This window comes from Chiloscyllium punctatum, chromosome 40, assembly GCF_047496795.1.
Source record: "Chiloscyllium punctatum isolate Juve2018m chromosome 40, sChiPun1.3, whole genome shotgun sequence".
In the NCBI taxonomy this organism is placed as follows: Eukaryota; Metazoa; Chordata; class Chondrichthyes; order Orectolobiformes; family Hemiscylliidae; genus Chiloscyllium; species Chiloscyllium punctatum.
In genome coordinates this window covers 67,438,788-67,458,129 of record NC_092778.1, presented here as the reverse complement: position 1 = coordinate 67,458,129, position 19,342 = coordinate 67,438,788, and the positions used below count along the sequence as shown (strand labels likewise).

General features: G+C 39.7%; 1 protein-coding gene across 7 annotated transcripts in view; it reads right to left on the bottom strand.

Moving 5' to 3' along the window:
* The window catches only part of LOC140464720 (uncharacterized), a 30,299-nt gene that overhangs the window by 10,879 nt on the left and 78 nt on the right, over positions 1–19,342 (bottom strand). For 3 of the 7 annotated variants that reach the window (XR_011954970.1, XM_072560174.1, XM_072560178.1), the window contains exons 1-2: positions 18,829–19,329; positions 8,110–8,360 (exon numbers count right to left, since the gene is read on the bottom strand). Coding sequence is in view for 5 of the 7 variants with exons in the window: in XM_072560174.1 (XP_072416275.1) it covers positions 8,110–8,346 (237 nt within the window). In the remaining 2 variants the exon portion in view is untranslated. Of the gene's footprint in view, positions 1–6,265; positions 7,246–8,109; positions 8,361–10,963; positions 11,094–18,828; positions 19,330–19,342 lie in introns of those variants that run through there. The other 4 variants (XR_011954969.1, XM_072560175.1, XM_072560176.1 and 1 more) reach the window with 4 other exon arrangements.

Here is a 19,342-nt window from a genome sequence, read left to right as displayed (position 1 = left end):
AAAAGCTGGGAGGTTATGTTACAGCTGTATCAGGTGCTGGTGAGGCCACACCTGGAGTACTGTGTGTAGTTTTGATCTCCTTACTTGAGAAAGGATGGACTGACACTGGAGGGGGGAGTGGGGAGGGGTCGGGGGGGGGGGGGGGTGCAGTGGCAGTTCACTATGTTGATTCTGGAATTGAGAGGGTTGGCTTATAAGGACAGACTGGGATTATATTCATTGGAATTTAGAAGAATCAGGGGGATCTTATAGAAAATTATAAAATTATGAAGGGAATAGATAAGATAGAAGTAGAGAGGATGTTTCCACTGATGGGTGAAACTAGAACAAGAGGGCATGGTCTCAAAATAACGAGGAGCAGATTTAGGACTGAATTGAGGAGGAACTCCTTCACCCAAAATGTTGTGAATCTTTGAATTCCCAGCCCAGTGAAGTAGTTGAGGCTTCCTTGTTAAATGCTTTTAAAGCTCAGGTAGATAATTCCTTTACTGTTCAAAAAAATTAAGGGTTATGGTGACTGGGTGGGTAAGTGAAAGCTGAGGCCACAAAAAGATCAGTGATGATCTTATTGAACGGTGGACCAGGCTGAAAAGGCCAGGTGGCCTACTCCTGCTCCAAGTCCTTATGTTCTAAAATCAATAACAATTCTGCTCTGACATAACTGAACTGCAGAAGAACTACTGGCTAAGTTGCAGCTGAAGTGGTTTGATTCTAGCCACCACATTTTTGGAAAGGTGCCAAAAAATCGGAGAAAATGCAAAACTAATTGATTAGAATTGGACTGCAGGAAAAGGGACTTCATTTACACGGAGTGACTGAAGACGCTGGGACTGTTTACCAGAGCAAGTTTGGAAGACATTTGATGGAGGGGTTCAAAATCATAAATGATATAAAGAAGGAGAAACACTTCCCAGCGGCAGAAGGGTTGGTAATCAGAAGAGACAATTGGTGATGATTGGAAAAAGAAGTAGAGGTGTCATTAGGAAAAGACTTTGAATAGGAACATTCAAAACAGAATTGAATAAATACTTTAAGGGAATAAAAAATTACAGTGTGATGAAAAAACACCGAGCGCATGAAATTAATTTAGGTAGCTACCAAAGGGCTGGCCAAGGAATAACGGACCAAATAGCCTTCTTCTGTGCCATTTAATTCCAATAGTTTTAAAAGTATGTGATTTACTAATAGCAAATATAAGAGTTACTCCTATTTACTAGCAGCACAGGCCTTGCGGTAATGGGAATCTGGGAGCTGAGGCTTTCTGCCAATATCCACCACCATACATGGCACAGGTCTTTCTACCTCATTGTGTTGGTAGAGCAGAAGGTGTCTGCTACCCTATCCCAGAAGCTTCAGGATCAGTCTGAATTTCACGTATTTGTGGATAAGTATGTCCAGCTACACAAATTCTGTTCAGATACTAATTTGGCTGCTTGCACACAGCTCTGGCTGCACTCCTGCACAGCACACATCAGACACATGAAACTATTGCTTTGCTTCTGGGAGCTGGGCTGATTTGATTCCACTTTCAGAATAAGAATCTGATTTTGTCTTCCTATAGTCTCCAATTCTCAACACAAACAAATTAATGTCTGACTAACTTCACTAGAAGCTTTCACCTGTACTGATTACTGATGGGTCATTAGTTAAGAAATTACTGCTCTCACACACGAGACTGATGCAAGTTAAACCACAGGTGAAAACATGGATTGTGGAATGTTGTTTGAACCCAAACGTCATGTCAGTCAGTAATGCAATCTTCTTAATCTGTCCAGGACTAACTGGTTATGTAGATCAAAAGGTGACAATTTTCAGCAATGCATTGGTCAATTAAACATGGAATACCAAGCTGCCTTGAGGCCCAGTTCACTCGATGTCCAACTCTGCACAGATCCGCTGCCAGAACATAATCGGTCGACATTGATGTGCACAAGAAAAGCTTTATAGATGTTGGCAAATTTATAGCAAGAAAGGTGACTGTCTTGACAGACTGTTCTCACAATGGGCAGCTGTAATATTTGAGAATCCCCTTTGTCAAAGTGACATGAAAGCTTCTCGTAATGGAAGCAGGTCACCCTCTCTTCCGCAGTATACTGCATCTCTTGTTAATCTCCTGATCAAAAACAGGGCTATACCAGACATTGTGAAGAACAGTACTACACATTTTTAAGGGCATGGCATAGTCAAGATTTTTCTGATTGATCCAAGCATCTGAAGTGTTCTTTGTCTAGAATGTGTTTAATGACAACTCTCGTTGATAACCAGGTCCTCATTTCAGTGCCGTTCACCTAGTGTTACCAGCATTACACCATCAGACAATTACACCATCATTACAATCATTACACCATCAGATAATCACACCATCATTACAATCATTACACCATCAGATAATTACACCATCATTACAATCATTACACCATCAGATAATTACACCATCATTACAATCATTATACCATCAGACAAGCATGTGTCTTTGAATGGTCACCCAGATACTTCAATAAAAACAAAAGAAATGCTGGAAATATTCAGCAAATCTAGCAGCAACTTTGAAAGGAAATAGTTAATACTTCAGGCCTTTGACCTTTCACTCAGAGATGTGCCCAGCTTTTGAAGAAATATTATTAATTGGAGTACTCAAACACCAGGACTATATTTGGAGATGCCGGTGTTGGACTGGGGTGTACAAAGTTAAAAATCACACAACACCAGGTTATAGTCCAACAGGTTGAATTGGAAGCACACTAGCTTTCGGAGCGATGCTCCTTCATCAGGTAACATAGTGCTAGCCACTGAACACATGCCTAAAGTTGGCAACTCTGGGAGAGTATAATTGCTTGCTTCACGCATCTGTGTGTAGATATTTGATTTAAATTGCCGATATTCCCATGAAGGCCATGACCTAATCTGTGGCACAGAAATTAAAGTAGTTGGTAATTGTAATTCCAGCTAGAAGAACAATTTGTACAATGTACTGTTGTGTGACATCCTGACAGCTTGCTTTCTGAAGATAAATCTTCCTCAGTTAAATGCAAACACAAGTTGTCTCAGCCTGTATGATATGGGTAAGCAGGTGGGTGTCACTCTGCTATTGTGTAGCATCTACCAGTCTGGCCTTCTTACACTCTTTGAAAGCAATGAAAGAAAGCTGGGAGCTGACCAATAGAAAATTGAATCTAACTGGATTTTGCAAATGTCTGCCTACAGCAAATGGTAGAAAGGCTGAGAGTACAGCAGTTGACGTTCATGTGCTCAGCTTGTGAACTTCCCTTGACTTTTGCTCTGGTGCCAAGTAATTGGGATGCTTGTTGTAAGGATATGATAACCACTGAGTACTAATGGAAATAGCAGAATTTAGGACAGATGACTTCACCACGCTTGTAACACTAGATAAAACAACAATCACCTAGAAATCAAATAGGCTGGGTAACTTCAGAAATGATAGTGGCATTCAATTCAGTGAAGCCCTGGGTAAACTTTATGTCCCTGCTCATCTGTTTAATCCCAAATCTCCAAAGTCAGTCATTAACATTGGGTTAAAAATTGTATACAACATGTCCAAATATCCTTTTTTAATGCAGTAATGTACAAAGAAATAAATTAACTTATCATTCCCACATTAATACATATTTATCAAGTTGACAAAGCTGTGAGAACATATAGGAATCCTCAGTTTTATTGATAAAGCCATAGTGTTGCTGAACAAAGAGACCTTGGAGTGCAGGTTCATAGCTCCCTGAAAGTGGAGTTGGAGGTAGATAGGATAGTGAAGAAGGCGTTTGGTATGCTTTCCTTTATTGGTCAGAGCACTGAGTACAGGAGTTGGGAGGTCATGTTGCATCTGTATAGGACATTGGTTAGGCCACTTTTGGAATACTGTGTACAATTTTGGTCTCCCTCCAATTGGAAGGATGTTATGAAACTTGAAAGGGTTCAGAAAAGATTTACAAGGATGTTGCCAGGGTTTGGAGGATTTGAGCTACAGGGAGAGGCTGAACAGGCTGGGGTTGTTTTCCCTGGACCGTCAGAGGTGGAGGAATTACATTATAGAGATTTATAAAATTGTGAGGGGCATGGATAGGGTACATAGACAAAGTCTTTTTCATGGGGTGGGGGAGTCCAGAATTAGAGGGCATAGGTTTAGGGTGAGATGGGAAAAGTTTATAAGGGACCTAAGGGACAACTTCTTCACACAGAGAAAGGTGCATGTATGGAATGAGTTGCCAGAGGAAGTGTCATAGAGTCATTGAGATATACAGCATGGAAACAGACCCTTCGGTCCAACCCGTCCATGCAGACCAGATATTGTCTGCAAACTTACTAACTATACCTCTTATGCTCGCATCCAAGTCATTTATGTAAATGACAAAAAGTAGAGGACCCAGCACCGATCCTTGTGGCACTCCACTGGTCACAGGCCTCCAGTCTGAAAAACAAACCTCCACCACCACCACCCTCTGTCTTCTACCTTTGAGCCAGTTCTGTATCCAAATGGCTAGTTCTCCCTGTATTCCATGAGATCTAACCTTGCTAATCAGTCTCCCATGGGGAACCTTGTCGAATGTCTTACTGAAGTCCATATAGATCACATCTACCATTCTGCCCTCATCAATCCTCTTTGTTACTTCCTCAAAAAACTCAATCAAGTTTGTGAGACATGATTTCCCACGCACAAAGCCATGTTGAATATCCCTAATCAGTCCTTGCTTTACCAAAAACATTTACGTCCTATCCCTTAGGATTCACTCCAACAACTTGCCCACCACCGACGTCAGACTCACTGGTCTACAGTTCCTTGGCTTGTCGTTACCACCCACCTTCTTAAAAGTGATAGAGACTGGTACAATTACAACATTTAAAAGGCATCTGAATGGGTATATGAATAGGAAGGGTTTAGAGGGACATGGGCCAAGTGCTAGCAAATGGGACTAAATTAGGTTAGGATATTTGGTTGAATGGACGAATTGGACTGAAGGTTTCCATGCTGTAATCTCTTTGACTCTATGAGTACAAGAGCAAGAAAGTTATAAAGTTAAAAATCACACAACACCAGGTTATAGTCCAACAGGTTTAATTGGAAGCACTAGCTTTCGGTGAACTGCACCTTCATCAGGTGGTTGACACAACCAACTGATGAAGAAGCAACGCTCTGAAAGCTAGTGCTTCCAACTAAACCTGTTGGACTATAATCTGGTGTTGTGTGATTTTTAATTTTGTACACCCAGTCCAACACTGGCATCTCCAAATCAAGAAAGTTATACTAACCCTTTATAAAGTGTGAGGCTTCCTTTTGAGAATTGCATTTAATTCTGGACATCAACTTCAGATTTGCAAGAATACTGCCCGGAATTGAAAATTTCAGAGACTCAAGAAGTGCAGAAACTGGGATGTTTTCTTTGGAGCAAGGAAGGCATTAAAGGAGGTTGGAAGAGGAGTATGTTTTACTAAATAAAGTGTGTTGTTGTGATCTAAATGGGCAAGGTTGGTGGAAGCAGGTTCAACAGTAACAATCAAAAGGGAATTGGGTTTTAAAATAGCTGCAGTTTTACGGGTCATGGAGAAACAGTGAGGGAGAGGTGTTAATTGGACAGTTCTACTGTGCTAACAGGGGCAGAATGAATAAAACTAGCCCCCTTCTTAGCTGCATCTACTTTCACAATTGTACAATCTGTGCTAGCAGTAAAGGAATTGCTGAGAGAAGGTGACTTTGTATTTGTTTCATACCAAAAAAATCTGCTCACCCTCAATGAACCCACAACCCCTGACCTAGAAAGTAAGTACCATTATTAATTAGGCTGTAAGGGTTTTGCAGCATTTGAGACTGAGCTTATCCCTTTACCACCATGTAACCACGACTAAATCCGCTGTCTCTGTGGGCCAGCCCTTTATTTACAAATACACTTACATTGCATTAGTTCCAAAGATCCTGATAATATTGTGGCAGGATTGAACATCCTTTTGTACATTCACAATTAGCACCAGTTGATTATTTGGCAAAGTGTATATTCAATGTGAAAAGCCAGTATCTTTGCAAGAAAACATCCTGCATCATGAATACTGAATTTTGCAAGAAGCTTTTATTTTGAAACATGTACTATCATACAGTCATACAGCACAGAAACAGACTCTTCAGTCCAACTTGTCCATACCAACCAGGATTCCCAAACTAAACTAGTCCCATTTGCCTGCATTTGGCACATATATTTCTAAACCTTTCTTATTCACGTACTTGTCCAAATGTCTTGTAAAAGTTGTAATTGTACTCGTCTCTACTTCTGCCAGTTCATTCCATATACGTACCACCCTCTGTGTGAAAAAGTTACCTCTCAGGTCCCTTGTAAATATTTTCCCTTTCACCCCAAACTGATGCCCTCTAGTTTAAACTCCCCTACTCTAGGGAAAAGACCTTGGCTATTCACATTATCTGTGCCTTTCATGATTTTATAAATATCTAAAAGGTCACTTCTCAACCTCCAACACTCCAGTGAAAGAAATCCCAGCCTATCCAGCCTCTCCTTATAATGCAGATCCTCCATTCCCGGCAACATCCTTCCAAATGTTTTCTGAACCTTTTCCAATTTAACAATATCCTTTCTACAGCAGGGCAACCAGAACTATACACAATACTCCAAACGTGGCCTCACCAATATCCTGTACAACTGCAAAATGATGCCCTAGCTCCTATACTCAATGGTCTGAACAATGATGATAAGTGTGCCAAAAGTCTTCTTAACCACCCTGTCTGTCTTCACTGGAGCATAGGAGGTTGAGGGATGCCCTAATAGAGATTTGTAAAATCATGAGGGGCAAAGATAAATTGAATAGCAAAGCTCTTTTTCCTAGAATAGGGAAGTTCAAAAATAGAAGGTATAGTTTTAAGGTGAGAGGAGAAAGATTTAAGAGGACCTCAGAAGCAACGTTTTCACACAGACAATGGTTCCTATGAGGAATTAAGTGGTAGATGCAGGTACAATGCAACATTTAAAAGACATTTGGACAGGTACACGAACAGGAAAGGTTTAAAGGGATTTGGGCCAAACGCAGGCAAATGGGACTAGTTTAGTTTGGGAAACTTGGTCGGCATGGATGAATTGGACCAAAGCATCTGCTTCTGTGCCATATGACTCTATTCTCAATGATGCTACTCAGTAAAGCGCAAATCTTCAGCAGCACTGTATTAAATTAACATTATTACAATAAAGCAGCTCATCCTCCAAGCTTTTCCCCACATGGTTAATGCTCTGCAACCTAAAAAGGGTAAAAATAAAGCTTTTTAGTAAGAGCTTCCAACTAACCAAGGAACATCACACCAAATCCAACAACCTGCTATGAAAACCTTGTTCACATTTTGAGCTAAATTGTATCGCAGCAGCCAAGACAATCCACAACTTTCAAAAACTCTATGTCCTGATGTTAATGGTTCCATTTCAAAAGAATCCAGGATCTGAAGAGAGATTTTACTAAGAAGTAATCAGTTCTTCCTTTGGCTGTCCTTAATATATATTCAGGTTCTGTTGAAATATGTCCATTAGTTTTTGAGATATTTGTTTATAGCTGAACAGATTGATAGGGGCAAAAACCATTACTTTTCCTCACCTTCAATGGTGAAAGTAATAAAATTAGCTATAATTTATTTCAGAATAATATGCTGTAACAAATAGTGACATTATGGTGTTTCAAAATAGTACCAATATTTTAAAAATGGTATTTGTTTGTTCTTGCAGGTCTCAAAATTTTAATTTCCTATTGATTAATAGCATGTAATACAAAAGAATTGACAGTGTTTGATGTTGGATTCTGGTCCATACTAGAAGAAGCAATAGCGACCAAAATTCAAATACCGAGCACATTTTAAAAAGCGCACTTATGGAATGTCCTGTGCACACGATTAATGTTATATTCCCATGGGTTGAACAATGCACCTCATTGAAAATAGTGCACAATATTGTTGCCATGTGTTAAAATAGGAAAGTAAAAAGGAGAATTGAGAACAATTGATTTGAGTGCAAAAGAAAGAGATTAAGGCAGAAACAGTTCTGACCGAGAGCATTCAATGCTACGCTTATTATCAAAGTTAATTCAGATTCAATACCTATCTTTCAGGGAGCTTACTTGCTTATAGGAGCTTGTATAATCTGATACTGCAGGTTTTTTTCCCAGCGTCAATGTACTTCGATGCATGGCTCTGGTACCAAAGTGGCTCACAGGCTGCATCTCCTTTGCAACATTTGTCCTGTAAGGTTGGTCCCTGACAACGGTCATTTCCTTGGCCTGGTCAGTGAGAATTGTGTGGGTGCAGCAGCCTTTGCCAAACCCAGTTAATATTTGTGCCCATTCATGATTTGACATCTTGTAAATTTAATCTGTAAATGATACATAAAAAGCACATTTAATTTGAATATACCATATTTATACGTTCCTATGCTGAATTAATATCTTCAAATCAAACTGTGTAATTTCCTGATTTGAAAACCTTTTCTCACTAATAGCATTTGATTTGTGTTGTATAGTTCATTGAGGACATTATAAATTGCTAATGGAACGAATTATAGATGGTTGAGTAATAAATTTGGAATTTAATTAGCTTGTTTAACATCTTAAGCTACTAATGCAGAGCTCAAGCAATTCAAAGAATTCTGTCTGCATTGTTGGTCTTTATTTTTAGCCTCTTTCAACTCACTCAATAAAAAGGTGGAAAGAAGAAAACACTTGGTGATAATATTTATCTATAATTCCTGAATTTAACACATTTTTGCCATATTTTGTAAAACCAATAGAAGACAGTTATCTCATGCTGCTTTTTGCTGAACTAGAGATAAAACATTACCACCACCTATTACCCTTCAAAAATCATTGAAACAAAGTTTCCCCAGTTAAGTTCAGGATTTTCTGCATTTAATCTATGTGGCCTTGGAGAGCCGTGACCAGTGCAATGCAGCTGTAACAAGAACAGAAATTGCTCAGCAGGTCTGGTAGCATCTGTGGAGAGAAAGCAGAGTTAATGCTTTGCCCAGAATTCAGGTCTGAAGAAGGATCATCGGACCACACACAGACCAGACAGTTAACTACAGAAGCAATCATCCCACACCCACAAATGGAGCTGCATCAGGACATTATTTAAACAGGCCACAATACACTGAACCCAGGAACTATGGGCAGCAGAAGAAAATTACCTACGCAGCGTAGTTAAGAAGAACGGGTACCTGATAAACACAGTCCACCAATTCTGAAACAACAAACCCAAACAAGTAGACACTATCCTTATCCCTTGGCATCATGGTAGCCCACAAACGTACCAACACACTGAAGCAGCTACTGATGAACCTAAAGGACCCTGCACCAACAACCAGCAAAACAAATGTCATTTCCAAAATGCCCTCCAAGGACTGTAACAAACACTACATCCAACAGACAGGCAGAAAACTAGCCACCAGGATATATGAGCACAAATTAGCCACCAAAAGATATGACCCACTCTCACTAGTATTCTTACATACACCACTGTGACTGGGACAATGCATCCATCCCAGGACAGGCTAAACAGAGACATGTACGGGAATTCCTAGAGGCCTAGCATTCAAACTGGAACTCCATCAATAAACACATTGATTTGGACCCCATTTACCAACCTCTGAGCAAAAGAACCGGAAATGATATAGACCAAGATACATGAATAGAAAGCGGGACAGAACACCAGTGCTTCACCAGAGGCTCACTGATGATGTTACCGAGCATTGTGACGAAACATCTGAAAACAAACCTACCAGCTCAGCGAGCAAACATACAACCTGAGGATCATCGAACTCGAAACACTGACTTTGCTTTCTCTCCACAGATGCTGCTGAACATGCTGAGTTTCTTCAGCAATTTCTGTTTGTGTTTCTGATTTCCATCATCTGCAGTTCTTTATTTTACTGTAGTGCAACTACCACATCCAGTTGTTAAGGCACAATCTGCACAGTCAATCACTCCTCTCGTTAGGGAGCAATGGCCTAAGTTTAGTAGCAGAAATAAGAATGTGGCTATCACTGTCATCACTACTGGGGACTAAATCAAACAGCAACTTTTACAGAATGAACATGTAGTTAAAGGTGAAAAATCAGTTGTCTGAGCTGCTCTGTCAGATGCCCTGCTGCTCCAGAAACTGGAGTAAACTGGTATCTCGTGAGATTCTGCATTCAAATACAAAGAATATAAATTAAATATGTAAGGGAAGGATACTCACTAAAAGTAATGGAAAAGAAATACTTTCAAGTGGAAGTGATTTTTGTCTCACTAAAAATGGAAAGATCTGCAGATGCTGGAAATGAGAAACAAAAATGAAACAAATTGCTGGAAAAGGTCTGACAGCATCTGTAGGATGAAAACAGAGTTAATAATTCAGATCTAGTGACCCTTCTTTAGAACTTTAAGTCTTATTTACCTCCAAGGATTCAGTCTTGCAATGAAATTAATTTGTAAGTATGGTGTATCATTCTTAGGTGGCCCTCTGTCCAAACAGAAATGTCCATTAGTTATCCTATCTTAGAATTAAATGTATGGTTTAAAGCATAACCATTTGTAAGCTGACATTCTCAACATCTTCCTGAGAGTCACAGCCTAACTACTGTAAGGATAGCTACTGCTGCCATAATCTCCAAATTTCAGCATCTTACACCATCTTTCCAGAAAAACAAACAATACCTCTCTTTAATCTTTACAGTTATGTCACTTGGGCCTGTTGTTAAGCAGATTTCTGAACAGGTCATATAACTTCCCCCCACTTCATTTTACCCTTCCAAAACAAGATTGCAGTTGTAATATAGAGGAAATAAAAGACAGAAAAGAGAGAAAAAAAATTGATAAGATTTCCAGCAATTCATTGTCATGTTTTTATTCATTTTCTGGGTCACAGATATTCCTTGGCAATTATTAGCAATTATCATGAAATTGAAAAGGTACTTTGGCTGCAAATTACTGAACTTACTCTCTTTGAAGACGTTATGGGCAGTCTTTCAGGAGTCTGAGTCATTTTCTGTATAATGCCTGGTCAACGGTCTACGTAGTACCACAGCATTAATATAGCTATCCAATGCAGTCTTTGGTCAATGACTTCCCTCTATCTCTGAAATATTGATGGTGGGGAACTTGGCAATGGTAGGGAACTTGTTTTAGTGGATATAGTTGCTACTTGTCTGGTATGAATATTACTTGGCATTTATCATCCTGAGACTAGATGTTCTCCAGAACCTGTTACAAGCCAGCATTGTCTATTTCATTATCTGAGGAATTGCAAATGGAGCTAAACACCAGTACACTTGTCAGTGAAGAACTCCACTTCTGACCTTATGATAGAGGGAAGGTCATTGTTGAAACAGCTGAAGAAATCTGATCCTAAAATACTGTTGTGAGGAATTGCTGTAGTATGTCCAGAGGCTAGAATGATGTGTCACTTTGATTCCATTACATCAGGCTAGATTTGAACCAAGGGGCAGAAGGGGAGTTTCCTAGTCCACAGAACTTTCCAATGTTGCTGTTAATTTTTTTTTCGATCAAAATCAGAAACAAACAAAATGAAGCAAGGAAGTGTTAACTAGGCAGTGAACTGAAATACTCAATATCACAAGTCTCATTGAACCAAGATTGACATTACAGGTGATTCCAATACCGAACGTGTCTGGGGAAAAAACCTGCCTGTACAGAGCAGGCAGATGGCTTTGAAATTTCCTCATAGTGACATAACAATTTCATCAGTAGGGCTCCATGTGACTATCATTTTCAACTGGAAGTATCTTTACATTCTAATGGTCACTTACAAACACTTTCGGGTTATAAACTTCACTGATAGCGCACACAGTCTATTTGATAAATGTAAAACAATAAATAAAAAAATGTCTTGGTTCAGTCTGACAATATTTTTGACTTCTCCACACATACTAATGACATGCACAGTGAGTCTCCCAGTTTTAAACACTTCAGCAGCTGGTCTGCCCTGGCATTCGCCCCATTAGCTTTCCATTCAGTTTACAGACATTCAACAGGTGCTGGACACCAACTTTTAACCCACAGTACTCTCCATCTCCACAACCAACAGGTTACTCTAATACTATATGATCTGAGATGTGGTAACATTATCCACAATAACACTTCATATTGCTAAGAGTATCCTTCACCCATCATTATAACTGACCCTCATTATATACTGTGAACATAAAATTGTCCTGATTTATTTTTTGTACATTTGCTTGAAGGTAAATATTAATTGTCAAGGTACTCTCAAATACAGTGATCATGAAAGTTTTCTCAAAAAGAAACAAAATAATGAGTACTGGGAAGTATTACAACCAGATTACGCTGGGAACAACTGAGACCCTCAGATTGGTCACGCTGGTGATGAGCAAATGTGCTGGCCTGGGAAAGGAACTTGTTAACTCCCTCTGACACAGTGGGTTATGTTTCACTGATCACACTGCACCTTCAAGTATCGCACAACCCAGCACCTGGTTTTGGTATTTATTCATTTGTGTCGCGAGCTGGATTGGCACTTCTTGTGCATCTCTAGTTGCCCTTGAGAGGGAATGGCATTTTCCACCTTCTCCCATCTCAGCCAGACCCTACATTTCCCTCCCTCACGCACACTCATTCCCTTTCCCCTTGCCCACATTCCATCCTGACAGAACAGATAAGGCCCTTTGGCCCACTATGTCTGTACTGAAAACAAATCCCATCTGCTAGCACATGGTGCGTATCTTCCTATTTCCTGCCCGTTCACGTGTCTGTCCAAATGGTTCTTAAATGTTGCTTTGCATCTAGTTTTATTACGTCCCCTGGCAGCACATTGCAGGCACCGACCACCCTCTGCATAAAGATCTTGCCACGCACTTCTCCTTTAAATATTTCCTTTCTTACCTTAAACCTATGCCTCCTAGTATTTGACATCTGCATCCTGAGACTGACACTGCCATTTTTTGGACAGGCTCACCGATCAGACAGCATTTTGTTGTTGAGTGGTAGAGTTCATGGTTTTGAAATTGGCTGTCTCAGGAGTCTTGGTAAATTATTGTTGCATATCTTGTAGATAGTATATACTGCTGCCACTGAATGGTGGTGGTGGAGGGAATGATTGATTAGGGAAGGTGGATAGGGTGACAAATCAATGGTCTGCTTTGACTTAGACTCTTGAATCTACTAATAAGACCAGTCAGAATATTCTAACTGTAAAATCTTAGAGTTGGTGCAACTTTTTTTAAAAATTCATCCGTGGGATAAGAGTGTCACTGACTAGGCTAGCATTTACTGCCCATCCCAAAGGGCAGATTAGAGTCAACCACATTGCTGCGAGTCTGCAGTCACCTGTAGTCCAGAGCATGTATGGATGGCAAGTATCTTTCCTTAAAGGACAAGAGTGAACCAGATGATCATCATCAGACTCTCAATTTAAATTCCACCATCTGCCGTGGTGGGATTCGAACCCAGGTCCCCAGAGCGTTACCCATGTCTCTGGATTAACAGTCCAGTGGCAATGCCATAACGAGTGGATGAAACCGCTCAAGATAGTGATCAATGTGACAAGTGTAAGGTCATCCCACAGATTCAAATCAGAATATTTTATTGATGGTGAAAGAAGGTGATGCACCAAATGGATTCAGATGTTTTTGTACATTCATCACTAAAAACCAGTGCACATTATTTTAAAAAAAAATCAAGATTAATAGAAACTTGGACTTTATTTCAAGAGGGGGTGGGACATAAATGAGGCTTTGCTTAAACAGAGCCTTGTTCCACCCTCAGCTGGAATACTCATTAAGATCTGAATCTCCAGAAAACTATTTGTCGAGAGGGAGTCGCCCACAAATTTCCAAGAATACTTGTATAAAAACTGGCAAGTGAGACCAGGCTGTTTAAAGTTTGTGTATATTTTTTGTAGTTAGGAAGGTTATCAGATGATCCAACTAATGTTATCATAATTACAATATAGTACAGAGAAACTACATCTCTGGTGAGGTAAACTGAAACAAAAGCAGTGCTCGCTTGAAAATAGATGACGATAAATCACTTCTCTCAGAGGGTAGTGAACTTGCTCGCAAATAGCTGTTGAGGCTGGGTCATTAAGAAGGTTTAAGGCTGAGATAGACAGATTTTTAATAAGCAAAGGAATCAAGAATTATGTGGAAAATGCAGGAAAGAGAAGTTGGGGATTTTCATATTAGCCATGATGTCATGGAATGGCAGAGCATACTCGATGGGTAGAATGGCCTGTTTCTGCATCTACATCTTATGGCCTTAATTAGAACTCTAGCATTTAGGAGCGAAATCAGAAGGAGTCTTGTCAAAGCTGTACAAGATGTTGGTAAGGCCAGACCTGGAGTTCTGTGTGCAGCCCTGGTTGTCCTACGATAGAGTCAAAGAGTCATGCAGCACAGAAAGAAACATTTCGGTCCAACCAATCCATGTTGGACATAATCCCAAACTAAATTAGTTTCACCTGTCTGCTCCTGGCTCATGTCCCTCCAATCCTTTTCTATACACATACTTATCCAAGTGTCTTTTAAATGTTGTAATTGTGCCCACATCCACTACTTCCTCTGGAAGTTCATTCCACACTGTGTGAAAAAACTGCCTCTCGTGACTTTTTAAAATCTCTCTCCTCTTACTTTAAAAATGTTTTGAAATCCTCCATTCCAGAGAAAAGACAACTACCATTAACTCTATCTGTACCTCTCATTATTTTATAAACTTCTATCATGTCGCCTCTCATTCTCTTACAATCCAGAGAAAAAAGTCCCAACCTATCCAGCCTTTCCTTATAACTCAAACCTTCCATACCCTGTAATATCCTGGTAAATCTCTTCAGAACCCTCTCCAGATTAATAATATCCTTCCTATAACTGCGCGACCAAAACTGGACACAGTATTCCAGAAGAGGCCTCAATGCACCTCCTGTACAACCTCAATATAGTGTCCAAACTCCTTTATTCAAAAGACTAAGGAATGAGTGCCAAATGCCTTTTTAACCAGCTTGTTGATATATGATGCAAACTTCAAAAAATTATGTACCTGCACCCCTAGGTCCCTCTGTTCAACAACACCATCCAAGGCCCTACCATTAATTGTATTAGTCTTACCCTTGTTTGTTGTACCAAAATGCAATATCTCCCATTTATCCAGACTGAACTCTAAGAAAGGATACTATTAAATTGTGCTCCTCCAACTTTCAGGATATCAAAACTACTTTCCTCTTGTACAAGATGGCACATCCAGAGTACAGTGCTGACTTGTGAAAAGACCTCCCGGTTGAATCACAGATGGAAAGGCCACGTAAACTGATGGCATTAAACTGGCCAAAAGGCTCCGACAGAATCTGGAGACACAGACTGCTCATTTCTCTACAAACTCTATCTGACCTCAACTTCCCAAAGAACAAAAAGAATTTCCAAAGGAAATTCTGCCTGCCAAGTAATTGTCATTTTGGGCATGCTTTCCTCTGTTGCAGGTAATGACAAAAATAAACAAAACATAAAACTGCAGTAAATTGAAAAATGCCACAAAATCAATTAGCCCAATAACGGAACAAAAACACCAAAATATGTGAAATTTACACATGTAGTCTCAAGATTTTGATAATTTATGATAACTTTAGTTATATAATCTATTAACCTTAACTATAGAAAATTTACAAAAACCTTCTGCAGCCTGGTCTCATTTGCCATCAGAGTATTGAGTATAGCAGTTGGTAGGTCATGTTGTAGCTGTACAGGACATTGGTTAGACCACTTTTGGAATATTTTGTGCAATTCTGGTCTCCCTGCTATAAGAAAAATGTTGTGATACCTGAAAGAGTTCAGAAAAGATTTACAAGGATGTGGCCACCGTTGGAAGGTTCAAGATATAGGGAGAGGCTGAATAGGCTGAGACTGTTTTCCCTGGAGCATCAGAGGATGAGGAGTGATTTGATAGAACTTTATAAAATCATGAGTGGCATGGATGAACAATCAAGGTCTTTTCCCAGGGTAGCAGAGTCCAAAACTAGAGGGCATAGGTTTAAGGTGAGAGGGGAAAGATTTAAAAGGGATGTAAGGGGCAATTTCTTCCCACAAAGGATGGTATATTTATGGAATGAGCTGCCAGAAGAGGTGGTGGAGGCTGGTACAATTACAACATTTAAAAGGCACCTGGATGGGTATGTGAATAGGAAGGGTTTAGAGGGATATGGTCAAATGCTGACAAATAGAATTAGGTTAATGTAGAATATTTGGTAGGTATGGACAAGTTGGACCAAACAGTCTGTTTCCAAGCTGTACATCTCTATGATGCTATAAGTATGCATAACCAGACAGTATTAAAAACTAAGTCCAGATAACCAGAATGATGTGGCTCTGACTGCACTTATCTTACACAAGAACACAGCAATGGCGATGTATTTCAGGTGACTCACTGAGAAAAATAAATTCTTGCTCTAGTTATATCATTTCTGAATCTTCAGTAAACCTTGAGCACCTCTGAACGCCATCCTTCCTTAGTTCATAGCACTGGAAGGATGGGAGAATCCTAGGAATGAGGAATTTTAGCTACAAAGCCAGGTTGGATGTTCTCCTTTGTATAAAAGTGATTGGAGGGAAATTCAATAGTGGTGCACCAGTTATGAAGATTTCGACCTGGTGGACAGATAGCACAAGGAGACAGATTTAAGGTTTTGTTTAAGACATACAGTGGTGTGTGCGTGTTGAGGAAGGACATTATTTTATGTAATGAGTGGTGATGGCCTGGAATTCACCTTCTGTGAAATAGGTAGGAGCAGAGGTGACTGATGATTTCAAAGGAAAATTGGATAAGGACCTGAGAAAAATAACCTTGCACAGTTACAGGGATAGAATAAGGGCATGACACTGACTTGGCCCCACCTTACAGAAAACAGAATCGATAAGTCAAATAGCCTCCTTCAGTTTCATCAGCTGGTCAAAAAACACAAAGAAGCACAGTTTTGGCATTCTGAGCCTGTTCAAGTTTTCTGCATTCTCACATCTGGCATGTCAAAATAGAAATTCTTCTTGAATATTTTCTGTGAAGACTTTGAAGGAATAATGGTAGAACAGCCATGATCATTTTTAACATATGTCCCATACTGCTAAATGGAGAACTTGAAGGCAACGTGATAAATTAAAAGCTGATACAAAAAAGAACAAGGAGGCAGAAACATCTTAACTATGAACTTGATTACAGAACTGTAGCTGTACATATGCCATGACTACAAATATATTTCCTTTCATCTGATGATAGATTCATAGCAAAATCATAAGGGTAAGAGGAATGTCATAATAAGAGGAGACAATTTCAGTAAACATAGGAAAATATTCCAAGTTATTTTGCTAATTAATGTATTTTGAGAAAGGGAGATAAAAGATCAGCAAGGCGGCCTTTGTGTGGAGCCGCAGAAAATGGGGGAGATATTAAACAAATATGTTGCATCAGTATTTACTGTGGGAAAAGGATATGGAAGATATGGACTGTAGGGAAATAGATGGTGACATCTTGCAAAATGTCCAGATTACAGAGGAGGAAGTGCTGGATGTCTTGAAACGGTTAAAGGTAGATAAATCCCCAGGACCTGATCAAGTGTACCTGTGGGAAGCTAGAGAAGTGATAGCTGGGCCTCTTGCTGAGATATTTGTAATATCGATAGTCACAGGTGAGGTACCGGAAGACTGGAGATTGGCAAACGTGGTGCCACTGTTTAAGAAGGGCAGTAAAGACAAGCCAGGGAACTACAGGTGAGCCTGACCTCAGATGCAGTTTAATTCAGATAAATGCGAGGTGCTGCATTTTGGGAAAGCAAATCAAAGCAGGACTTATACACTTAATGGTTAGGTCCTAGGGAGTGTTACTGAACAAAGACACCTTGGAGTGCAGGTTCATAGCTCCTTGAAAGTGGAGTCACAGTTAGACAGGATAGTGAAGAAGGCATTTGGTATGCTTTCCTTTATTGGTCAAAGTATTGAGTACAGGAGTTGGGAGGTCATGTTGCGGCTGTACAGGATATTGGTTAGGCCACTGTTGGAATATTGCATGCAATTCTGGTCTCCTTCGTATCGAAGAAATGTTGTGAAACTTGAAAGGGTTTAGAAAAGATTTACAAGGATGTTGCCAGGGTTGGAGGATTTGAGCTACAGGGAGAGGCTGAACAGGCTGGGGCTGTTTTCCCTGCAGCGTCGTCCAGAACTAGAGGGCATAGGTTTAGGGTGCGAGGGGAAAAATATAAAAGAGACCCAAGGGGCAACTTTTTCACGCAGAGGGTGGTACGTGTATGGAATGAGCTGCCAGAGGATGTGGTGGAGGCTGATACAAGTGCAACATCTGAGAGGCATTTGGATGGGTATATGAATAGGAAGGGTTTGGAGGGATATGGACTGGGTGCTGGCAGGTGGGACTAGATTGGGTTGGGATATCTGGTCAGCATGGATGAGTTGGACCGAAGGGTCTGTTTCCATGCTGTGCATCTCTATGACTCTAAATGAGTGGTCTGGACAACCTGTCAATTTCCCCTTCAGACTTTTCTTTTTAAGAGAAAGAAGGCCCAACTTGCACAATCCTTCCTGAATATTGTAATTCTCAATTATTTGTTCATAATTTCCTGTGTTAAACTCAGTGGTTATGGAAACCAGAGTTGCACACAATATTCTATACATAATGCTGCCAAAGTTTGCATGAATTTGGCATCACCTCCTTGCTTTTCAATAATGTTTCTCCACAGAATAATCCCCAACATTTTGTTTTACACCTCTATACGCTTATCAAATAGTACTTTCTTGTAGTAGTTTATTGATCTTTATATCTTTACTCCATTTATTTTCTTACCTTCCAAAGCATCAGTGGTCTGCCTCTTTATTCCTTCTTTCAAAATAAAGTACTTCACACTTCCCCAGGCTGCAATATATTTTTCCTAATCCTCCCACTCTCCATAGCTTTCCATTTCAATGGCCAATAATCACTTTTCTTTCTAAAAAAATGGCAATTTTGAACCAGGGGTTAACTTTGGAAAATAAAACTTAAACTTTTAAAGAAATGTAATGATTTCCATCCTGTTTATTGGCAAAATTATTTTGAAAAAAAAAGCCTAACAAGGTATTACAGATACTGAGTACAGGAGAAATAAACCGTTATTAAATTATTTAAAAAGAGAAAGATAACGTGCTTCTGTGCATTTATCTTTCACATACACTGAAGGGGAATTTGTTCCTTAAATTTTGATTTAATTCCCTGTATTTTATTTTAATGTTGCTCTCTGAGTTTTAATTTAGTTCCCGGTATTTTAATTTTTAATGTAATTTCTTGTTATCGCTTATCTGAGAAAAGCTTGAGGCCTAAACCG